Genomic DNA, 18,285 nt, shown 5'->3' with positions numbered 1-18,285 from the left:
CAATTCCCTCCCCCTTTAAGCGCCCGGCAAAGTTTTGGAGTAATTCACCACCACCTCAGTGTAACCGGGGCGATTATCACAAAACTTTTATTTAGGAGGGAAAGGTCGGTCGGTGATTGACAAATGACAAAACGCTGTTCTCTGTAGCAAAGTAGGAGTGTCAGTAGGAGTGTCACTAATTTAGAACATTGCTGGTGTAGGGGCGTACGACCCACGCAGACATAGGTGAGATGGCAGTGATCCGTAACGGAGAGCGCTTTAGTGCACTCGGCCACTCGGGCCCCCGTATATAGGGGCGTAATGCTGTGGGAACGGCGTTCCTTACTTTTTGCGCCTTACGATTTTTATGATCGCCATTGTGCCACCCCACCCCCCGGTCTGAGTAACCTGCGTACCCCAACTTCTTTATTGCGATTAAGAATCATGTGACATCGACAATACATGTGTAGAGGTCACGTTATTTTCGGCGTGACGTGATTGCTTTGATGTAATTGTTTCCATGACGTCACGTCATAGCTACCATCAAGAACACGCATACAGAAGATGCATTTACATTGCATTTGATCGGAAATGGTCTATATAACGTTTTAACAAGATGGCCTTTCTTGGAAGGCTCAGATATACAGTGGCCTCTGTATCCCACTGCTGCTTTGAGGAGGCTGTCGATGTTGATGATTATGGTGATGATGAAGATAATTATGATGATGATGTGGAATGGTATGGAACACCAGAACCAGCTATATTCCAGGTTTGTGCCAACTCAAGCATTGTTATATTGTTATATGTACTTGACGGGGTGGTTTGGTTGCTTGGTCTGAACAATCTGGCCTATATCGATGTTTGATGAAGGTCGTGAGTTCTTGCTTCCCTTCTTTGTCCTTGTACGAGCGAACACGAACAACTTTAATATATCCTCTATCCTCTTTTACTTTGAAGTTTTAAAAAATAAACTGTGGCTTAACGTGGTGTAGTCAAATCTGAAGACTTTCATATCGAAAAAAAAGAAGAATTTTAGCTTCCTCGCTAAAGTAAATGTTATGGCCTATGTTAAAACACTAACGCAGCATGAAAATTTGTTTTATGTTGGATTTCACTTGTTTTAACATTCAACATTTGTTCCAACCTTAAATGCATTGTGACTAGTGTTCGTCACTTCAAAACAGCATTGATTTGAAGTCTCTGTATGTTTCAGTGGCGTGTAGATGATCTTTAGGACCCCTTCTGCGTTTCTGTTCAATATAGTAATTTGACGAGTGTGTGCCTCTTTCTTTTACCGTCAAGAGTCAAGGGCGTCAACATACAAATTATACATTTTAAAACCGATGGCTGTCCAACCATTTTATAAAGTCCACTTGGAGCATACGTAGAGACGTCAATGGCAAAATTAGATTTTGGTCTGATGCTCATGGAATTATGGTCCAGTACATATCTTTTTGCGTTCGAAAACTATACAAAGCCTATCTGTTTATATGATTTTCTGTCTTGTACAATGCTTGTATTGCCTGTGCTTGAGTTATACTATGATTCTCCGTGAAACTGGAGTTCCTTTTTTATTCAAATGGATGATCCTTGACAGTTGTGGATAGTATCCATATTTATCATGATCTTTGGCTCATGTTACATCCCGACTTTACATCCTAGCATTATATAAGCAGTGCCTCCTCTTGTACGAAATAGCTTGGAGATCCACCCTGCCTTTGCTTATTGTGCACCGTGTTGCACTGGTAATCAGGGCCGGTGCTACCATATAGGCAAACTAGGCAGCCGCCTAGGGCGCTGATTTCAGGGGGCGCATTTCTCCAAATCAACAACAGTTTTGAAAAATAAATAAATAAATTTAAGTTTTATTGAGTATTGTTTTTTTTTTATCCTGGTTTATTTCATACAGTGACAAATAATCGGGTAGATTCAGTCTGACCGAAACACCAGGCTGACCGGAACAAGCAAAATGAGTGAGTGAAAATCGCGCGTATACGAAACTTTCAGGACGTAATTAAATCTTAAAATTGATATTTTCCGTGGGGGTGGGTGTAGGTCGCCAGAATCTAACCTTGCCTAGGGCGCCAGATAGTCTGGCGTCGGCCCTGCTTGTAATGAAACCATTTTTGCAAGTTGAATCAATACATTTTCTGTTGGTTTGCTTGAAACAAATTAACATTTAATTCATATAAACTAAATTGCTTTAAAAGTTGCCTGGGAGTCATGCATTTATAGTTTTTCTACGAAAAGAAAGAAATACCAGTAACATTGTGTTACGATACAACTACTGTTCCCTGGAAAGTGCTTTTATCCCGCTTTAAGTGCACTTATCGAGACACTACACACGGTCCGTTTTTATTGTTAATAGACAACATCGACGAGGAACTGCCGCACACACAGGATCTTTACACTGACGGAGAACTTTACTTTATCATCTGAAGTAACTCTGATGCTGTTTTTATTTATTTTTCTCTTGCAGTTGTTTGAACCCGTTGCCACATTCTCGGTGAGAGTGTTTGATGAAAGAGAATTTGCAAGTACCCATATACGCATGAGAAAGAAGTGTACGTACAATATTCTAAAGAGGAAGAAAAATGATGCAACTGCAGGTACTATATTTATTCACAATCAGTGTCACCGTGCATTTGATTAATCTTCATTTAAAAAAAAAAAAAAACACTAGGTGTATCAGTCATTAATCAGAATATGTCACATTTCTTAGAACAGGGAACATTGTATTTCTGTGCAGTCATAGCTAAAATTCATGTCTGTGCCAAGATTGGTGGTCTAGCATTATGGAGTGGGAACGAAATATCTGATCATAGATGACCAATGGACTCGTCCAAAACAAAATGTTGGTATGAATGAGGGATGCACAACAATTTAGTCAATTCATTCGCGATAATTTAGTCGTTAAATATATGTATCCTGCAAATATACATGCTCATCATATCACTATATATGTGGAAACCATTCTGTCTAGCAATATTTACCCATGTTCTGTTTTAGTTTCTGGATGTGCACATGCTAAAAAAGCCATCAATTACACTGCCATGAAAAAGGGCTTGCAGCAACAGGCGTTTGGACAATGCACAGTAAGTAGGTTCTACTGTGTTAATCAGTGGTTCTCAACCCCCCAGTCGCGACCCAAATCAGGGTCGCGAAGATTTCTGCAGGCTCGCCAGGATTTTTTTTTTTTTTTGAGGGTGGCAAAACTTATCAGACTGTGGAACCTGGATCGTGAGGCTACAAAAAAATGTTGTTCTATTTAGATTCGCGACTAATAAAGGTTGGGAACCACTGGTGCAAGTGCCGTAGACCCAAAACTCGGTTTTGTAGTTAAATTTATTTTTCCGTCAAATTTATTCCTTGCCTTTCTATGCTTCATGTTTATTAGCTTTATTTTCAGCTGTACTTTTTCTGTTTCTTACAATTTTTATTTGACTTATTTAATGTAGCTTAGTTACGCTTTTGTCCATTGTCACAAATGACACGGATGTTTCTTACCACTTTGAGCACATTCTTGATTATGTGGGGGTTGCATTTAAAACAAAGTTTTTGTAAAACTTGAATTTTGTTTTTAAAAATTTGTTGTTTTTTTCTGAGAGAATTCAGCTTATCGAAACTGATTAAAATAAGGTAGCTTAAATTCAAGAACATTTTTTCTTCTATTTTCAAGAAATAGTGAATAAAATTAATGTCGCGCATTAGAAAGAAAATAACAAGAGAATCTCATCGCTAAACTTGTTTGCCAAGTTCTCGCTGTCTCGTGTGGGTATTGTGTAAATTCATAAATAACAAATCTGCATGGAGAACAGTTGCTTGAATTACAGTTCAATTACAGCATATCACATAGTTTCAAATGAATTGGTAAACACATTAATGATTTTAAATGCATTGATAAAATACTAAATTGAATTATGATGATAAACTTTGTCAAGTCGACGTATACAGGCCCTTCTCACGGTCGGATCCAAGAATGTGGTTTAGGGGAACGTAAACAAGTAGGCAAGGAGTACGTGGAGTGGAACCCTTGGTAGGAGCCCAGAGGGTTGAGCTCTCCAAAGTTCAGGGCATCATTCTAAGTGATATTTCTGCCATTGTATGTGACCCAACAAGACCTTGGCTTTTTAAAGACGGCACTCAATTGTTTTCAAGTTGACAATCCTTTGATTGAACCTCAGATTAAGTACATGTACTTGTTCAGTGCTGTGTAGAGTTCTACACTGTCCAGTGAATGTTTTACCTTAATCACATTTAGCTTGCAAAGACAGCTTCCTCTTTATTTTCCCACATGCCAAACCTTTGATTGAGCCTCGCATCTGATAACTTGTGTAATGCCAAGTAACTGAAGGTAGTTATTCCAACTCCTTGTAATCTTTCCGCACAATTGACATGTGTTCAGTTGCATCCTTCAATATATTTTTACATATTGTATTATCGATGTGTTACTTACAGAGCTCAAGTTAAATGTCTACATAAACAGCCACATATGACTGTGATGCCAAGGAAAATGGAGTTGGGCGATTTGCAATGACTAGATCACAATGGAGAATTTCAGAACTTTATCTGACAATGAGGATGATTTCTTGAACTTTTTACCGGATTGCATTAAGATAGTGACATTTATAGGATACTGTGAATCACAAAAATGTGGACTTAATTTTCATTGTATATTTGTAAGATGCAGTGAATTAACATTGTGCATCAGATCATTATGAACTATTTTATACTGTTATGTGACCTGTAATGGAATTCATGGATTTATCATATGAATGGATGTAACATGTAAAACATTATGGTTTTTAATGGATTAAATTACAAGAAACTTAAAAAAAAAAAAAAAAACATTTAAAGTACGATCCGTAGGATTGAAATCAACGTAGCGAATGTAGGCGATCTGTCACCACCATCGCCACTTTGTACCCACCTCTGCTATCTTGCGAATTACTTCGTAATTTTTGATATATTCCCTACGCCAACCACCTGGAAGGAAACGTGTGCATGTTTATAGTCCAACAAAATAATTCCAAAACATGGCCTCATTACATTGTTGTGATATCTTGCTTAGGTCAATCAAATAAATGTTTTAACATAAGTTTTTGCAGAAGGTAAAATTGCCCATACTCGTTGAAATATTTCAGTTGAGAAATCTTCAGTTTTGAAGGTACGTAGTTTTTTGCACGTTGTTAAAATCTTTAATTTTTATATATAAATAAATCTTGCATATACTATAGCCGCTTTCCTGTAATGACTGAAATAATCCCTTTGAAAGAACACCGGAACTTATGAAGTTTGGAGCTGATCTTCTTGTAACAACAAAAAACAATAAAAATACCTGATGACTGATGATCAATGCCTGGCGTTATTCAAATGACACGGTAATTTATGCGAGACAAATATAAACCTCGCATGCATATCATCGCAGTAATTTTCAGAAAAAAATAAAAGATACTACTGTTCGCCAGAAACACTGTGACCCCCCCCCCCCCGCTATTGAAAAAACCCCAAAACAAACTGAAATCTATTCGGACTACATCTGTTGTTTCTATTATTAAATAAATGGTATGATTGACCAATAAGATACCAATGAAAACAAAAATGTTAGATGCTTTCGCAAATTCTTGGTGACCCTAAGTTTCGTAAATATTCCAAGTGGTATCAAAGCAATCTGAGTAAAATCAGATCTTCCCTGCCTTCACGTAAGACAGTGGAGATCTGGGCCAAATCAGACTGATATGAAAGCAGCTATAGGCGTATGTTGGATGTATGCATAACATGATTGCCTTCGATGTTCCAAACTGATAGATCATTAGACTAATTACTGATCAGTCATCACTCACGCTGATCATAAAATTCAGTTCTTGTAACATAATTTTACATTCTGCAGTTTCCTTACATTTTTTTTAAATAAAGAATTGAATTTAAATAGAGTTCATATAATTTCGAAACTTTGCACATAAAGTAATAATCTAAATGAATAGAAAAGTAAAAAGCTCATTTTAACTGTGACGTGAAGTGTTTGTAAAAGGTGAGCCGAATTTCCAAAGCAGCGAATCCCTTCCTCCACTACTTCCGTTCAGAATATCCTCGTGTCTTTTCGATGCGATCCGAATATCTTGGAGTCTCTGACAGTGTGTGTGATTTGGATTTTTAACGTAGCTTTAACAAGTTTTCAGTCATATCACTATGATGTTTGCAGTGTGACAGTTTATGGTAATGTCTAGCACTGGGGCATCATGCCTCAGACATGTAGCATTATGTCCCACCCAGTCACATTATCCTGACACCAGGCCAGCTAGTCCTAACACTAACCTCTTAAAGCTGATCACCTAGCGAGGCAGTTGGTAGTACCATTTTTATAAGTCTTTGGTATGACTTGGTGGGGTTTGAACCTGCGACCTCCCACATCTGAGGCGGTAGTACTAATATTAGTACCCTTACTCGTACCACAACAAATCAAGTTGAGGCTACGACATCGTAGCTACTGAGGCGGATGCACTAACCACTAGGCCACCAAAGTGGTCTGTCAGTATAAAAGATAAGAGAAGTAAATACTGAAAGTTTGAAATGTGATATCTAATGTAATTAGGCTGTTTATATGTAAACCGTTAATAATGTGTAGTACTCACTCAGCATACATTTGTAACATTTGTCTTTTATGTTGTTTACCTGTTACAATGATATGATTCAGTTAGGATCATTGCTGCATGGAATATTTACACGATGTAAGCAATATCAGTCTAATATGTAATGTTTTCCAGTGAGTAGTACAGGTAATTCTCATGATCTTCAGCCTTTTTTGTATCAGTGCCACATTCAGCACCAAATACTGTGAGTCATACGTTGAAAAAAGAATTAACATAAAATTTGTGTTAAACTGTGTGCTTAAGCAGAGACATGGATATATATCACTTAATTGGAATGGGTTGTTCCAGAGTCACTTAGCCATCTTCTGATTTGATTACACAGTTATTGATTTTGTAAACATTCACATTCAGTAAATTAAACTAAGCTGTTTCCATGTATAAACATTAAAGTCTTACTCAGTATTTAAGATCACAGAGTACCAACTTTCTTTGTTGGTAACACATGTTTATGCCTATGTTGAATGGTAAACTTAACTTACATGGCAAAATTTAACCCTGCTTATTTTGATTGGTGGTTGCATGTAGAAGGCATTAACAATGTGTATTTTGATTGGTGGCTGCATGTAGAAGGCAATAACAATGCTTATTTTGATTGGTGGCTCCATGTAGAAGGCATCAACTCTGCTCTAAGGGTTTAATTATTGAGCCAGGATCTGAATTCATGTGTCTAAAGTCTTTCGAAAGGCAAATTGTGCAGTATACATAAAGTTCCATGCATTGGCGAGTACAATACGCTAGCCTGGGCAGTTTTAATTCATTTTTTGAGCAAGTGAAATTTCATTCTTTTAGCCAAAGTTTTTGGTAGCACTGTTTGACGGTTTACTTTACATCATCCACAGCACTAATTGATTGAAATTGGAATGGTTACCCCCAGTTGCATAGTTGTGTTAATGCTTTTGCAGTGTACAAATCAGATACACTTTCTTTTGCTATTACAGGGATGTGCCAATGAAGTATTAAGCTCCTTGAAGACTGGCCTGGTCAGTAATGACATCACAGAAGAGGACACTGGGTCTGACAATTTGCTTTATATGTCAGAGACCACCACCATATATGTCTGTCTGCAGTGTGGATTGCAGGTAATTACATGTACTGCAAAATGATGCTAAACTATTATGATCTAATGTAGTGGATATCTGGTAATCATGATAAATTGATACTAAGTTATTATAACCTAGTGGAGTGGATATCTGTAATTGCTACAAAATGATGCTAAATTATTATGACCTAATGGAATGGATATCAGGTATTTACTACAAAATGATACTAAATTATTATGACCTAGTCGAGTGGATATCAGGTAATTGCTATAAAAATGATACCAAATTATTATAACCTAGTGAAGTAATTGCAGTATATATCATTTTCAGATACTATTTTTAGCACTCCAAACCTATCCCATAGCCGCATCCGGTAAGGTCATGCACATTTGATGTAGGTCAACTTGAGTGACCTACACTTCTTACATGAATAGAACATTTGTCATTATAGATCGCCGCAGATAGTAGTAAACAATAATATGCCAGCACACAAGTATAAGAGTTGAAATGTACATTTTCGTCAAGTGTTTTTAACAATAAATCAGTATCTATTGCTTTACGTTACTGCATCGTGACTGTCATCTAAACTCCGCCCCCCCCCATGACTGCATGGTAATGAATAATCTGAAAATAAACAAGTCAACTTGTCTAATTAGATGCAAACAATGAACACCAAAGGTGGCACATCACATATTAAGCAGATTCCTCAAAGATTTGCCATTTAGTTAATAAATTAAATGGGAATGAATGTGAATCCCAAAACTGCTCATGATACATTGGATAGGCTAAGAAATTTATTCTCTCTCTCTCTCCTTAGTTTGCGTGAAAAAATATGGATAACAATAATGAGTTAACCTCACCCTGTGATACATTGGCAATGGCCAGTTGCTACAGTACTATCAGCTATGTGTGGCTTCTCAGATTGGGCTCGGTATCTGATTGTAGTCTTCTATGATGCTTTTTGTGCTTTAGGCAGATTACTGAACTATTTACTCATGATTTTTGAATACACTATTTCTGTGAAGGGTGTACAGATGTCAAACATTAAAAAATTTGTTTGAACCTTTCTTCACAAAAATACACTATGTTCATGACAATCGCTTAAAAGTTGCCCTACATTGATTGTGCATGCATTAAATATTGGCGTGGAAAACCCCAGATTTGACTTCCTGAAAAATGTCTATATGAATCTGCTGTTTCCACTGGGCAGAATTCATCAAGACTTTGGATTGTCCATTTTCCCCCTATGTCCCCTTTGGTTTATTTGAATTATAGTGGCAATAATTCTCCTAAATACGGTATCTGAATTTCACTTAAAGACTTCTTATGATTGGTCATAAACGAGGTTGGTGTAAGCCTGACCTCCAGTATGGCCACCAGAACGATAATGTGGAAAATCTTATTATCACTACTTAGTGTAGATGCCTGGTCATATCGACATTGTGCTTTTACTGAAAGACATCTTATGATGTATGGTTGATTCCAAATGGAAAATGTTATACATCTGATGTCTTGAAAATCTTCTTGTTGTTGCTCCTCCAAAATGCAGTGTCATATCAATGTGGGGTTTTTATTGGCAGACTTCTTATCATATTTTGTTGATTCTAAATTAAAATGGTGATTTTCTGACATCCAGTATGGCCACCATGGTTGCCATCTTGAAAATCATATTAAACATTTTGACACAAGGTTTTCATCAGAATAGTTCTTATTGTGTCTAGTTAGTGCTAAATTAAAATGATAAGATTGACACTCAGTATGGCCACTGTGGTGTCCATTTTGAAGATATTGTTTTCTATTCCTCTCCCAAATGGATTTTTCAATCAACATATGGTTGGTCTTAATGAAAAAGGTATCAGTTGTACATCCTGTATGGCTGCCCTGAAAATTTTGGTGTCATTACTCTCCTTGAATGGATGGTCATATTGATTCAAAATAGTGGTCAACATCATGTATGTTCAAGAAAATATGCTTAGTTTTAGTTTTGCAATTAAGATTTCATTTAGGTTTTCTAGTGGTCTTAAAGATTATTGTAAAATGGTGAAGCCATTTACATTTAGAGATTATGTTCCCCCAAAAATGGTAGCACACCAAGCTTTTGTCAAAACAAACCTGATGTTTTCTCCATATGTGAAGAGTTCTGTCAAATTTTAGTTTCACTTTCTCAGCTTTCACTCTGTCGCTAACACAACGGCCAAAGAGATGGAAACTTGAAGTAACATTTCCTACTGTTGTGAACCTGAAGATTCCTCTTGCAGTTTATCAACCAGAATCTGATACAGAAACTCTGTACATGGCTTTGTGCCCCATAGTGCAATCACAACAACGCAGTACTTATTGATATTTGTACTGTACATCATGGTAAAATGCTGTCTCATTTAAAGGAACTAGCTCCATGTGTTGATAATTGACAGCCCCTGATTTATCTGTCATAGTCAGGTGATTGCTCAGTGAAGTGAAAATGAATACAGATGTTCTCTCAGATTGAACAGAAAATATGTACCCTTAAGCCAATTTAAACCAGATGGATTATCTCCACATGTGACAAAGTGTTGCATTGGATGGAACTGTCTAAAACAAGTTTTGAGAAAGTGCGATTGATTCATTGTTTTATTTTAGGATTTAGTTGAGCCTTTGGTACATATTTAGTAATAAAAATATGCTACTGTGTTCCGTTTGTTTAGTAAAATAGTAAATGATACTAGATCAACATAATAAAAATGCATCAAAAAACATCTTTTTCAATGAAGTTAAAAAGAAATTAGTCATGTTAATTGAAGTAGACATGGTAATAGCTTTCACATTCATAGATCTATTTTTATGTATACTTAAATTGCATTGTTTTGTTTGTTGCTTTTACTATTTTTTAAAAATTTCATTGTATCTTATTGTAATGTAACATTGTATGTTGGACTTTGTCCAAAATCAAGTTTCTTTTCTACTTGACCAGAAGTATTTTTCTAATTTTTTTAATTTTTTTAATATTTTATTCTGTAAACAACTAAAACATAGCTAGCATATTCTCTGTGTTTGTGCCATTAATATCAGGATCATTAATAATAGAAGTAAATATGTGTATTTGGATCTGGGTCTAGCTTATTAGGATTCTCCAACAATTTGCCTGGTGTACCTGAGATTATCTAAATTATATACTATAATTTTATTAACAGACTTTCTAATAGCAACTAACATTTTATTTTGCAAAACATTAAAAACTTTCTGGAAGGTTATTTTCAATTAGGTAGTGTTTTTTGTTTTTAAAAAAATAAAAAATGCTAATTGTGACCTGAGGTCAAGTAGAAGACTATATAATCTTGTTACTGGAAAAAATATTCATTCATGCTTAAGGTTTTAGCAGAATCAGTTTGTATTATTATTGTGCTCAGTGTTCATTTGAGCTGGATTTTTTTTTCTACAAATTATTTAAGTTAGTGATTTTTTTTCTCAGGAAATATAAAAAAATATTATTCTTGGACATATACATTCACTGGGATTTATAGTGAATTCAAACTGGAATTATATAACAGCGTTTCAACGAAAGATTTGGCACATCAGCATTATACAGGGCATCATAGACACATCAACACTTCAGCATTGGACTCAGTTTGGATATCTGCTAAAGTTTTTAGAACTTTTAATTATTAGGACTTGTGTCTGCAATAATTTCATTTTCACTTTGTATTCTAGGGAAATAAATTATGTGTTGAATTTGAATGCCATCAAATCCTAATAGCTCCCCTGAAGCAAGGAAAGTCATGGATCACTTGACTATTGAAGTTTACATTCAGAGATTGCCAGAAGATCTTGTTTTCTCCTCACCAGGTCAGGCAGTTGTGAATACAGTTTTTCTATCCAATCCAGGAGATGCTGAATCTGTCTGGTTCCCATCAAGCAAACTCTCAGAAAGAAATTCTTCTTAGAACTAGAGGTGAACAGACTTTGTCAGGCAAAAAGACCTAGCACACTGAAAACCTGTGAAGATAAATGGAGAGTTTTCTAATAGTGTTGGGATCAGAAATAGATCTGTAGTTAAAAGCTTCAGTACCAGAAATAACTTGCTTCTTGATAGGGCTCTAGTTAGCTCCCATTGCAGTTCAGAGGTACTGTTCTATGCTTTCAGACACATACATCATGTGAACTTTCACATGAGTTCTTATGTGGCTGCAAGACACCCTTCATTCCACTGCCTGTAGCTGCAGTGACCCCTCTCTGGTACCAGAATTGGTTCTAGCTATTTTAGCTGTCTGATACATTGAGGTAATACACCTCATTGCTTGTTCCAGACTATGGGCATTTGGACCAGAGTGGTTTGGTTTCACTTGTGATTAATCTTGCGTTGATTTTCAAGAACAGGTTCCCATTCATTGGGAATCAGTCCTTCAACTTTCTTCTTTGGACTATCTTTAGGCATCAACAGAACCCAATCTTGCCTTTGAAGTGCAGCTTATGGTAAACATTGTCTTCAGTAGTAATTGACAGTTTATTGTGTTTGGGCACTAGTCCCTCTATCAAAATTCTTGTTTGAACTTACCTTAGAAATAAGGTTATTTTTTTTTTATCACTTCTGATGGTAAAATGAGCCAAAGACATGACTGACATTTTGTTTTAACTTGGGAGGAAGGGATTTGTGAGATTGTGGATAAACTCCTAATATAACTGTGAATGGGTAATTATTATTGAAGAATATATTTCACTCTAATGATCATTTTCTGTTATCTGTAACAGGGTTGTGGCAATAGCTCCCCAGGAAGTCATGCATTGAGACATATTGCTTCTGCAGGCTCCAGCTCTCATGCTCTGGTCATCAATACAACTACATGGATGGTTTTGTAAGAAATTTATTTGTGTTTCAAAAACATTTCATGCATGTCAGAAGTTGCAATAAATGCTTAAATTACCTTACCTAACCAGTATGTTATTAGCTGACATTTAACAATAAAATAATTTTTGGACTCTTTACTTTGGCAATAAAATGGTTTTAACTATGAGTTTTTTAAAACTAATTTTACAGAAATATGTCAAGAATACAAGAAAGTTGGATTCACATATTTGGATTGTATTGTGGGGCCTGAGTATAAAATTTGATTCTATGTCAGTCAAACTTGGTATTGGAATTTTTAAAAAATTTAAACTTGGACTAATAAAATCTGTAGAGTAATGCTTATTTCTGAAGATCCTAAACTCAAAGGAAATAAATACCTATTAACCCACTTAAAAAAACAATTTGGGTCAGCAAATGTTAGGATTTATTTTTATTATGAAAACATATATCGACTTTACTTCTGTCAGAATTTAAAAATGGAAGCATAAACTTTCAGGTGTCTTGAATGCAAGAAAGAGATCCCAGATGTCCAAAGCAAGCGGCTGGAAAAATGCATGAAACATCTTCAGAAGTTAGCAAGAGGTAAAGATGATTCATTACTATAAATTACTTCTTCCCAACACATGGCTTCATGCAATCCCTTACAGAGATAATCTAGTGTAAAGTAAAGCGGGAACCAATCAGTAATGTTGATTTTATTGATCTGTAAATTATGAGCACTATTGGCCTACCAGTTTAGGGTAAATCAGCCTCAAAGATGTCAGTTTCTCTTTTGAATACATTACCTGATTGCATTAACATTAGGAAGATGTTCTGTTAGCTATCCAATCCAGCAGTCACAAGAAGAGAAGCAAACACAAAATTGTCAAAGGCAAAGGGAAGAAATTCTTACCAACCTTTGCATTTACCTCCCTTGACCACTGCTAGGTGGCTATGATTGTTTACCAGTTTTTTTTGCTTTTGCTGATACAAATTACATCATCTCTAATACCTCTTAGGGGTTCTAAGTCAGTCTTGTTGATTATTACACCATCCATCAATATGTGTGGTAAACTATTTCATGTAAAGGTCTGTACTATGTATTGATACTATTGTATGTTTAGGTCTGTACTGTGTATTGATACTATTGTATCTAAAGGTCTGTACTGTGTATTGATACTATTGTATCTAAAGGTCTGTACTGTGTATGGATACTATTGTATGTAAAGGTCTGTACTGTGTATTGATACTACTGTATCTAAAGGTCTGTACTGTGTATTGATACTATTGTATGTAAAGGTCTGTACTGTGTATTGATATTACTAAGGAAAGGTCTGTACTATGTATTGATACTATTGTATGTTAAGGTCTGTACTGTGTATTGATACTATTGTATGTAAAGGTCTGTACTGTGTATTGATATTACAAAGGAAAGGTCTGTACTATGCTATTGATACTATTGTATGTAAAGGTCAGTACTGTGTATTGATATTACTGAGGAAAGGTCTGCACTATGCATTGTTACTTTTACATGTAAATGTTTGCACTATGTATTGATGAGTCCCAACTGGAAAGTAGCATTAGTTTTCACACTAGCTTGTACTGTTGGGGAGTCCACATATAGTCACACCGTTGATAAGGTCATTAGTGATTGGAGGCCACATGAATTACCTTTCCACATTTATTCATTTTTGTCTTGTGTTTTGGCTTAACATAAATTATAATTTTTAACACAATATTCATTTGTGAGCTCTTTGTTTCATCTGGGTTTATTCGCCTCATGTTTTCTGATAGAAATCAAGTCCAATAAACATATACATATTAAGGGCTGCTTACATACGAGCAGACTACCATATAACTGCTATAATTTATTGTCCAAATTTGTATAGGTCATAAAATATTACTTTTGAAAATAATTGAGGGTGTCCCAAGACATATAGTGTCCTTGTGTGTATACATGTAGCACAGGTGAATGTAATAGAGCAATGTGCATTTTCACTTGCAAATGACTGATGTGGTTTTATAAAAGGCCAAACATAATGTAAAAGGTAAGTAATTGTAACTGTAAAATTGAGCTTGACTTCTAACATAAAACTCGATTGCTAATGGTCTTAAAAAAAACTTGAATATTAATTGAACACCAATGGCACTGTCTGCAAAGGGCATATGAGGAGATATGTTAACCATGTCAGATGACATGTTCTGTCCTTGATCAATTTGTTGATGGTGTTTGCTGATTGTTTTCCTTCTCACACTTGCTATTAAAAGAAAAAGAAAAATAACACTAATAGTATTTGTATACTATTCATGTATAGATGTCCTTTTTAAATTTTTTAGCAGTTGTTGAAGTTGAAAACATTTTGATTTAGAAAGACCCATTTTTTATGGATTATTTATCAATTATTTATGAAGAATTTATAACCATTGATAAAAATGACAAATTTTTATCCATACAGTGTTGGTATCTTTCTTAATATCTTGTGCCATAAGTTTGTAAATGCAAAATTAAAGAAGCAGTTTTTGGAGTGTGACTTGAATAAAATTATTTTCATCCCAACCATTATCTCCAGCAAGATGTGTCAGTATGAGATCCCCAGAAGAGGAATGGACTTCATTTGCTTCATCTTGGAGCACATAGAAGGAGAACCAACATGATATGGTCCAGTGAAAGTTTGATTTTAAGCTGATATCATCATGATGCAGTTTGCCACAACATTGGGTATTCATACTGTAGTGCATAATTTAATGAGGATTAATATAATGATAACAAATATGAAGGCAGGATTTTCACGCTGATTAATTTTATTCCACACATTCAGCCATTAAGCTTGCTTTTTTATTCTCTTTCCTTTTGCAGTCCCCAGTGTTGATTCTTTAAAGGGCAGAAATGGCTCATTAACTCGGAAAGTTATGGCATGGATTGGTGATGTCTATACTGCATGCTCCTGCATGGCCTCGGTTGTAGTGGCAAATCAAGGTAATTATTGATGCATGAACTTTGTCCTGCAGGCTGTTGCTCAAAGGTTACTCAAATCCTATGAACCTCATCCAATAAAATATGGCTTCTAGGGGTGGTTGTAGCTTTTTCAAACAGATTATTAGAAGAACGATCTTTTTTTTGCTTTCTTTTGCCTTAAATGGTCTGTTGGAGTAGGTAGGTAGGTGAGTATGTAGGGGAGGTAAATATGTAGGTAGTTTTTGGTGCATCAGCACAGTTCATGTTATATAGTGCTGATTAAAATTCAAATTTTAAATTTTTACATGATTCAAAGTTCAAATGTAAGTACAACAGATTGCAAACAAATCTTTAGTTAGAAAAGGAGCAAGATTGTCTATATTATTTTCTGTATCATAATGTTTATAATGACTGTTTGAGACTCGTAAAAGCAAAGATTGGCTACATAATCAGTGATTTCTTGTTTCATGATGCAATAAACTTTTTTGGAGTGGGAAGTATGAAAGTTTTAAATGAATATGAACGGACAATTATGTAGCAGAGGTAACTAATGACCTGCCGTTGTATTTTCTATTTTGAAGTGATATAGAAATCCTTTCCACAAGAACTTCTTCCCGAAACATGCCTTCATGTATTCACTTTATTTGTTACATCTATAAAATTTTAGCACAACTGAACCCACAAGTTTAAGAGACTGATAGAGATGGTATATCTGTGATGCACATCCAACACTTCCAATTATGGCCATGTTAGCACTGTCAGGTGAAATATATATATATATATATATATATATATATATATATATATATATATATATATATTGTTAGCACTGTCAGGTGAAATATATATATATATATATATATATATATATATATATATATATATATATATATATATATATATATATATATATATACAGATAAAGAGAGAGAGAGAGATGTATACTAGTTGTACAGTTGATTGGTAACCAGCTTTTTATATTCCTTTTTCTGTTTTCCCAGTTACAGCCCATACAGCATCGGTTCCAACTGCATCCTTCAATCTTTATTCCTCACAGGAGAACAAGGGCCCATCAAGCCAGAAAGTAATGGTATGGAACCAAATTTGTTTCATTAAAGAACCTCTTTGTTAACAAGAACATTATTTATCAACATGTTTATTATGTCTTCTGCTGAATACCACTCCCATGGCCTAGTGGTTAGAGCATCTGCCTCGGATGTGGAAGGTCATGGATTCGATCTCCAGCTGAGTCATACCAAAGACTTACAAAAATGGTATTAACAGCTGCCTCGCTTGGCACTCTGCCTTCAGAGGTTAATGTTAGGGCTGGTTGGCCTGGTGTCAGGATAATATGACTGGGTGGGACATCATGCTACATGTCTGTGGCATGATGCCCCAGTGCTAGACATCACTATAAAACTGTCACACTGCAGACATCATAGTGATATGACTGAAAAATTGTTAATGCTACATTAAGAATCCAAAATCACACACACACACACACACACACACACACACACCTTCTGCTGATTGGCAGTTTTTTTAATAATAAAACAGTTTGTCCAGATTCATTGAGTGTGAAGAGCAGATGTAAACATATTTGTTAAGTTGCGAAAGTAATTAAAAACATTTTATACACCCCTAAAACTAACAAGTGATGGGTAGTAATTATCAGATATGTTATTGATGAGCTCAATACTAAAATTGCTTTGTTAGGCCAAACTTTGAAATTGTCTGATGAAACACTACAAACTGTTCATTGAAATCTATTAACTTTAATACTTGCAGGGTTTGCGTAATGTGGGGAACACATGTTACTTCAATGCAGCCATGCAGGTGAGTAATATTTGTAAGAAGAAAAAGGAAACAACAAACTAATATATTGTCCTTTACTTTACTACTGTTGAATAATGCATTTTTGAGTAAAACAGGTTTTGTCTTGATCCATTAGATCATTATCTCTCCTTTTTTTCACTCACCCCCCACTTTTATAAATTCTGTCCATATTAATCTGTGTTGAAGTCTGTCTTTATTCAGAAGGAATTATTCTGTTTGACATAATCTTTGTAGATTTAGTTTGAGCGGTAACACAAAATCTTAGACTCAAAGTTTAAGCTTTAATATTGTCCTATTGATTATGTACCACCGTCTTTTAGGTATGGTGTCTTTATCAGAATTCATTAATTAAATTTCCTCTGATACAATTTGTAAGTATCCAACAGCACAATAGGCTGCAGTGACATGCAAATGACTTATCTAAGGAGATGATTGTTACTTTTTGTTCATACTGGCTCATTTGCATATTTCTAATCTATTCTAAAGAGAGAATCATGAAATCCATTAAATTATTTGTTGATGAATAAATAATGCTGACATTTTGTTTTCAGAATTTGATTCAGACAAACAGTCTGGAGAACCTCTTGATGGAAAGGAACATAGAAGGGGGACCACTCTTTCTGCCTGGCAAGAAATACATCAGTGACAACTCCAGCAGTAGAGATGAGGATGATTATATTATGGATTTGGTATGGATTTAAAGATTGTCTTTTTAATGCATGAATTATTCTACATATCCTCATTTTGTCTTCTATGTAGGATTTCTACTAGGTTGACAAGTTTTTATTGTCTCACATGTGAAAGTATGATACGACATGGGTGTCATACTGTCAAGGTCTCATCATCAACTTAATTTTTATAAGTCAGATATACATCTACAGAGGGATGAAGGTGAGACACTGGGTTGGAAAGAACTCTTTTTACTATTTGAATATATAATCAGCTTGACCTCATTGAACGTTTCTGACATGGGATGCTATTTGTCATGTTAGTTATTCCATCATCTGTACAAGTAGATATTAT

The 18,285-nt window shown here is 35.2% G+C and overlaps 1 protein-coding gene across 1 annotated transcript in view; it reads left to right on the top strand.

Moving 5' to 3' along the window:
* Positions 1–587: 587 nt before the first annotated feature.
* Positions 588–18,285, top strand: part of LOC149805539 (ubiquitin carboxyl-terminal hydrolase 45-like) — a 39,648-nt gene continuing 21,950 nt past the window's right edge. The window contains exons 1-10 of the mRNA XM_089934343.1: positions 588–748; positions 2,459–2,588; positions 2,989–3,074; positions 7,568–7,708; positions 12,395–12,498; positions 12,988–13,073; positions 15,328–15,447; positions 16,428–16,516; positions 17,215–17,262; positions 17,814–17,951. Coding sequence (XP_089790469.1) covers positions 596–748; positions 2,459–2,588; positions 2,989–3,074; positions 7,568–7,708; positions 12,395–12,498; positions 12,988–13,073; positions 15,328–15,447; positions 16,428–16,516; positions 17,215–17,262; positions 17,814–17,951 — 1,095 coding nt within the window. The 5' untranslated portion in view covers positions 588–595. The remainder of the gene's footprint in view (positions 749–2,458; positions 2,589–2,988; positions 3,075–7,567; positions 7,709–12,394; positions 12,499–12,987; positions 13,074–15,327; positions 15,448–16,427; positions 16,517–17,214; positions 17,263–17,813; positions 17,952–18,285) is intronic.

The sequence above is a fragment of the Sinohyriopsis cumingii genome, chromosome 2, assembly GCF_028554795.1.
Source record: "Sinohyriopsis cumingii isolate HCF-2022 chromosome 2, ASM2855479v2, whole genome shotgun sequence".
NCBI lineage: Eukaryota > Metazoa > Mollusca > Bivalvia > Unionida > Unionidae > Sinohyriopsis > Sinohyriopsis cumingii.
The sequence above is the reverse complement of the archived record's forward strand: the minus strand, read 5'-3'. Positions and strand labels throughout refer to the sequence as shown.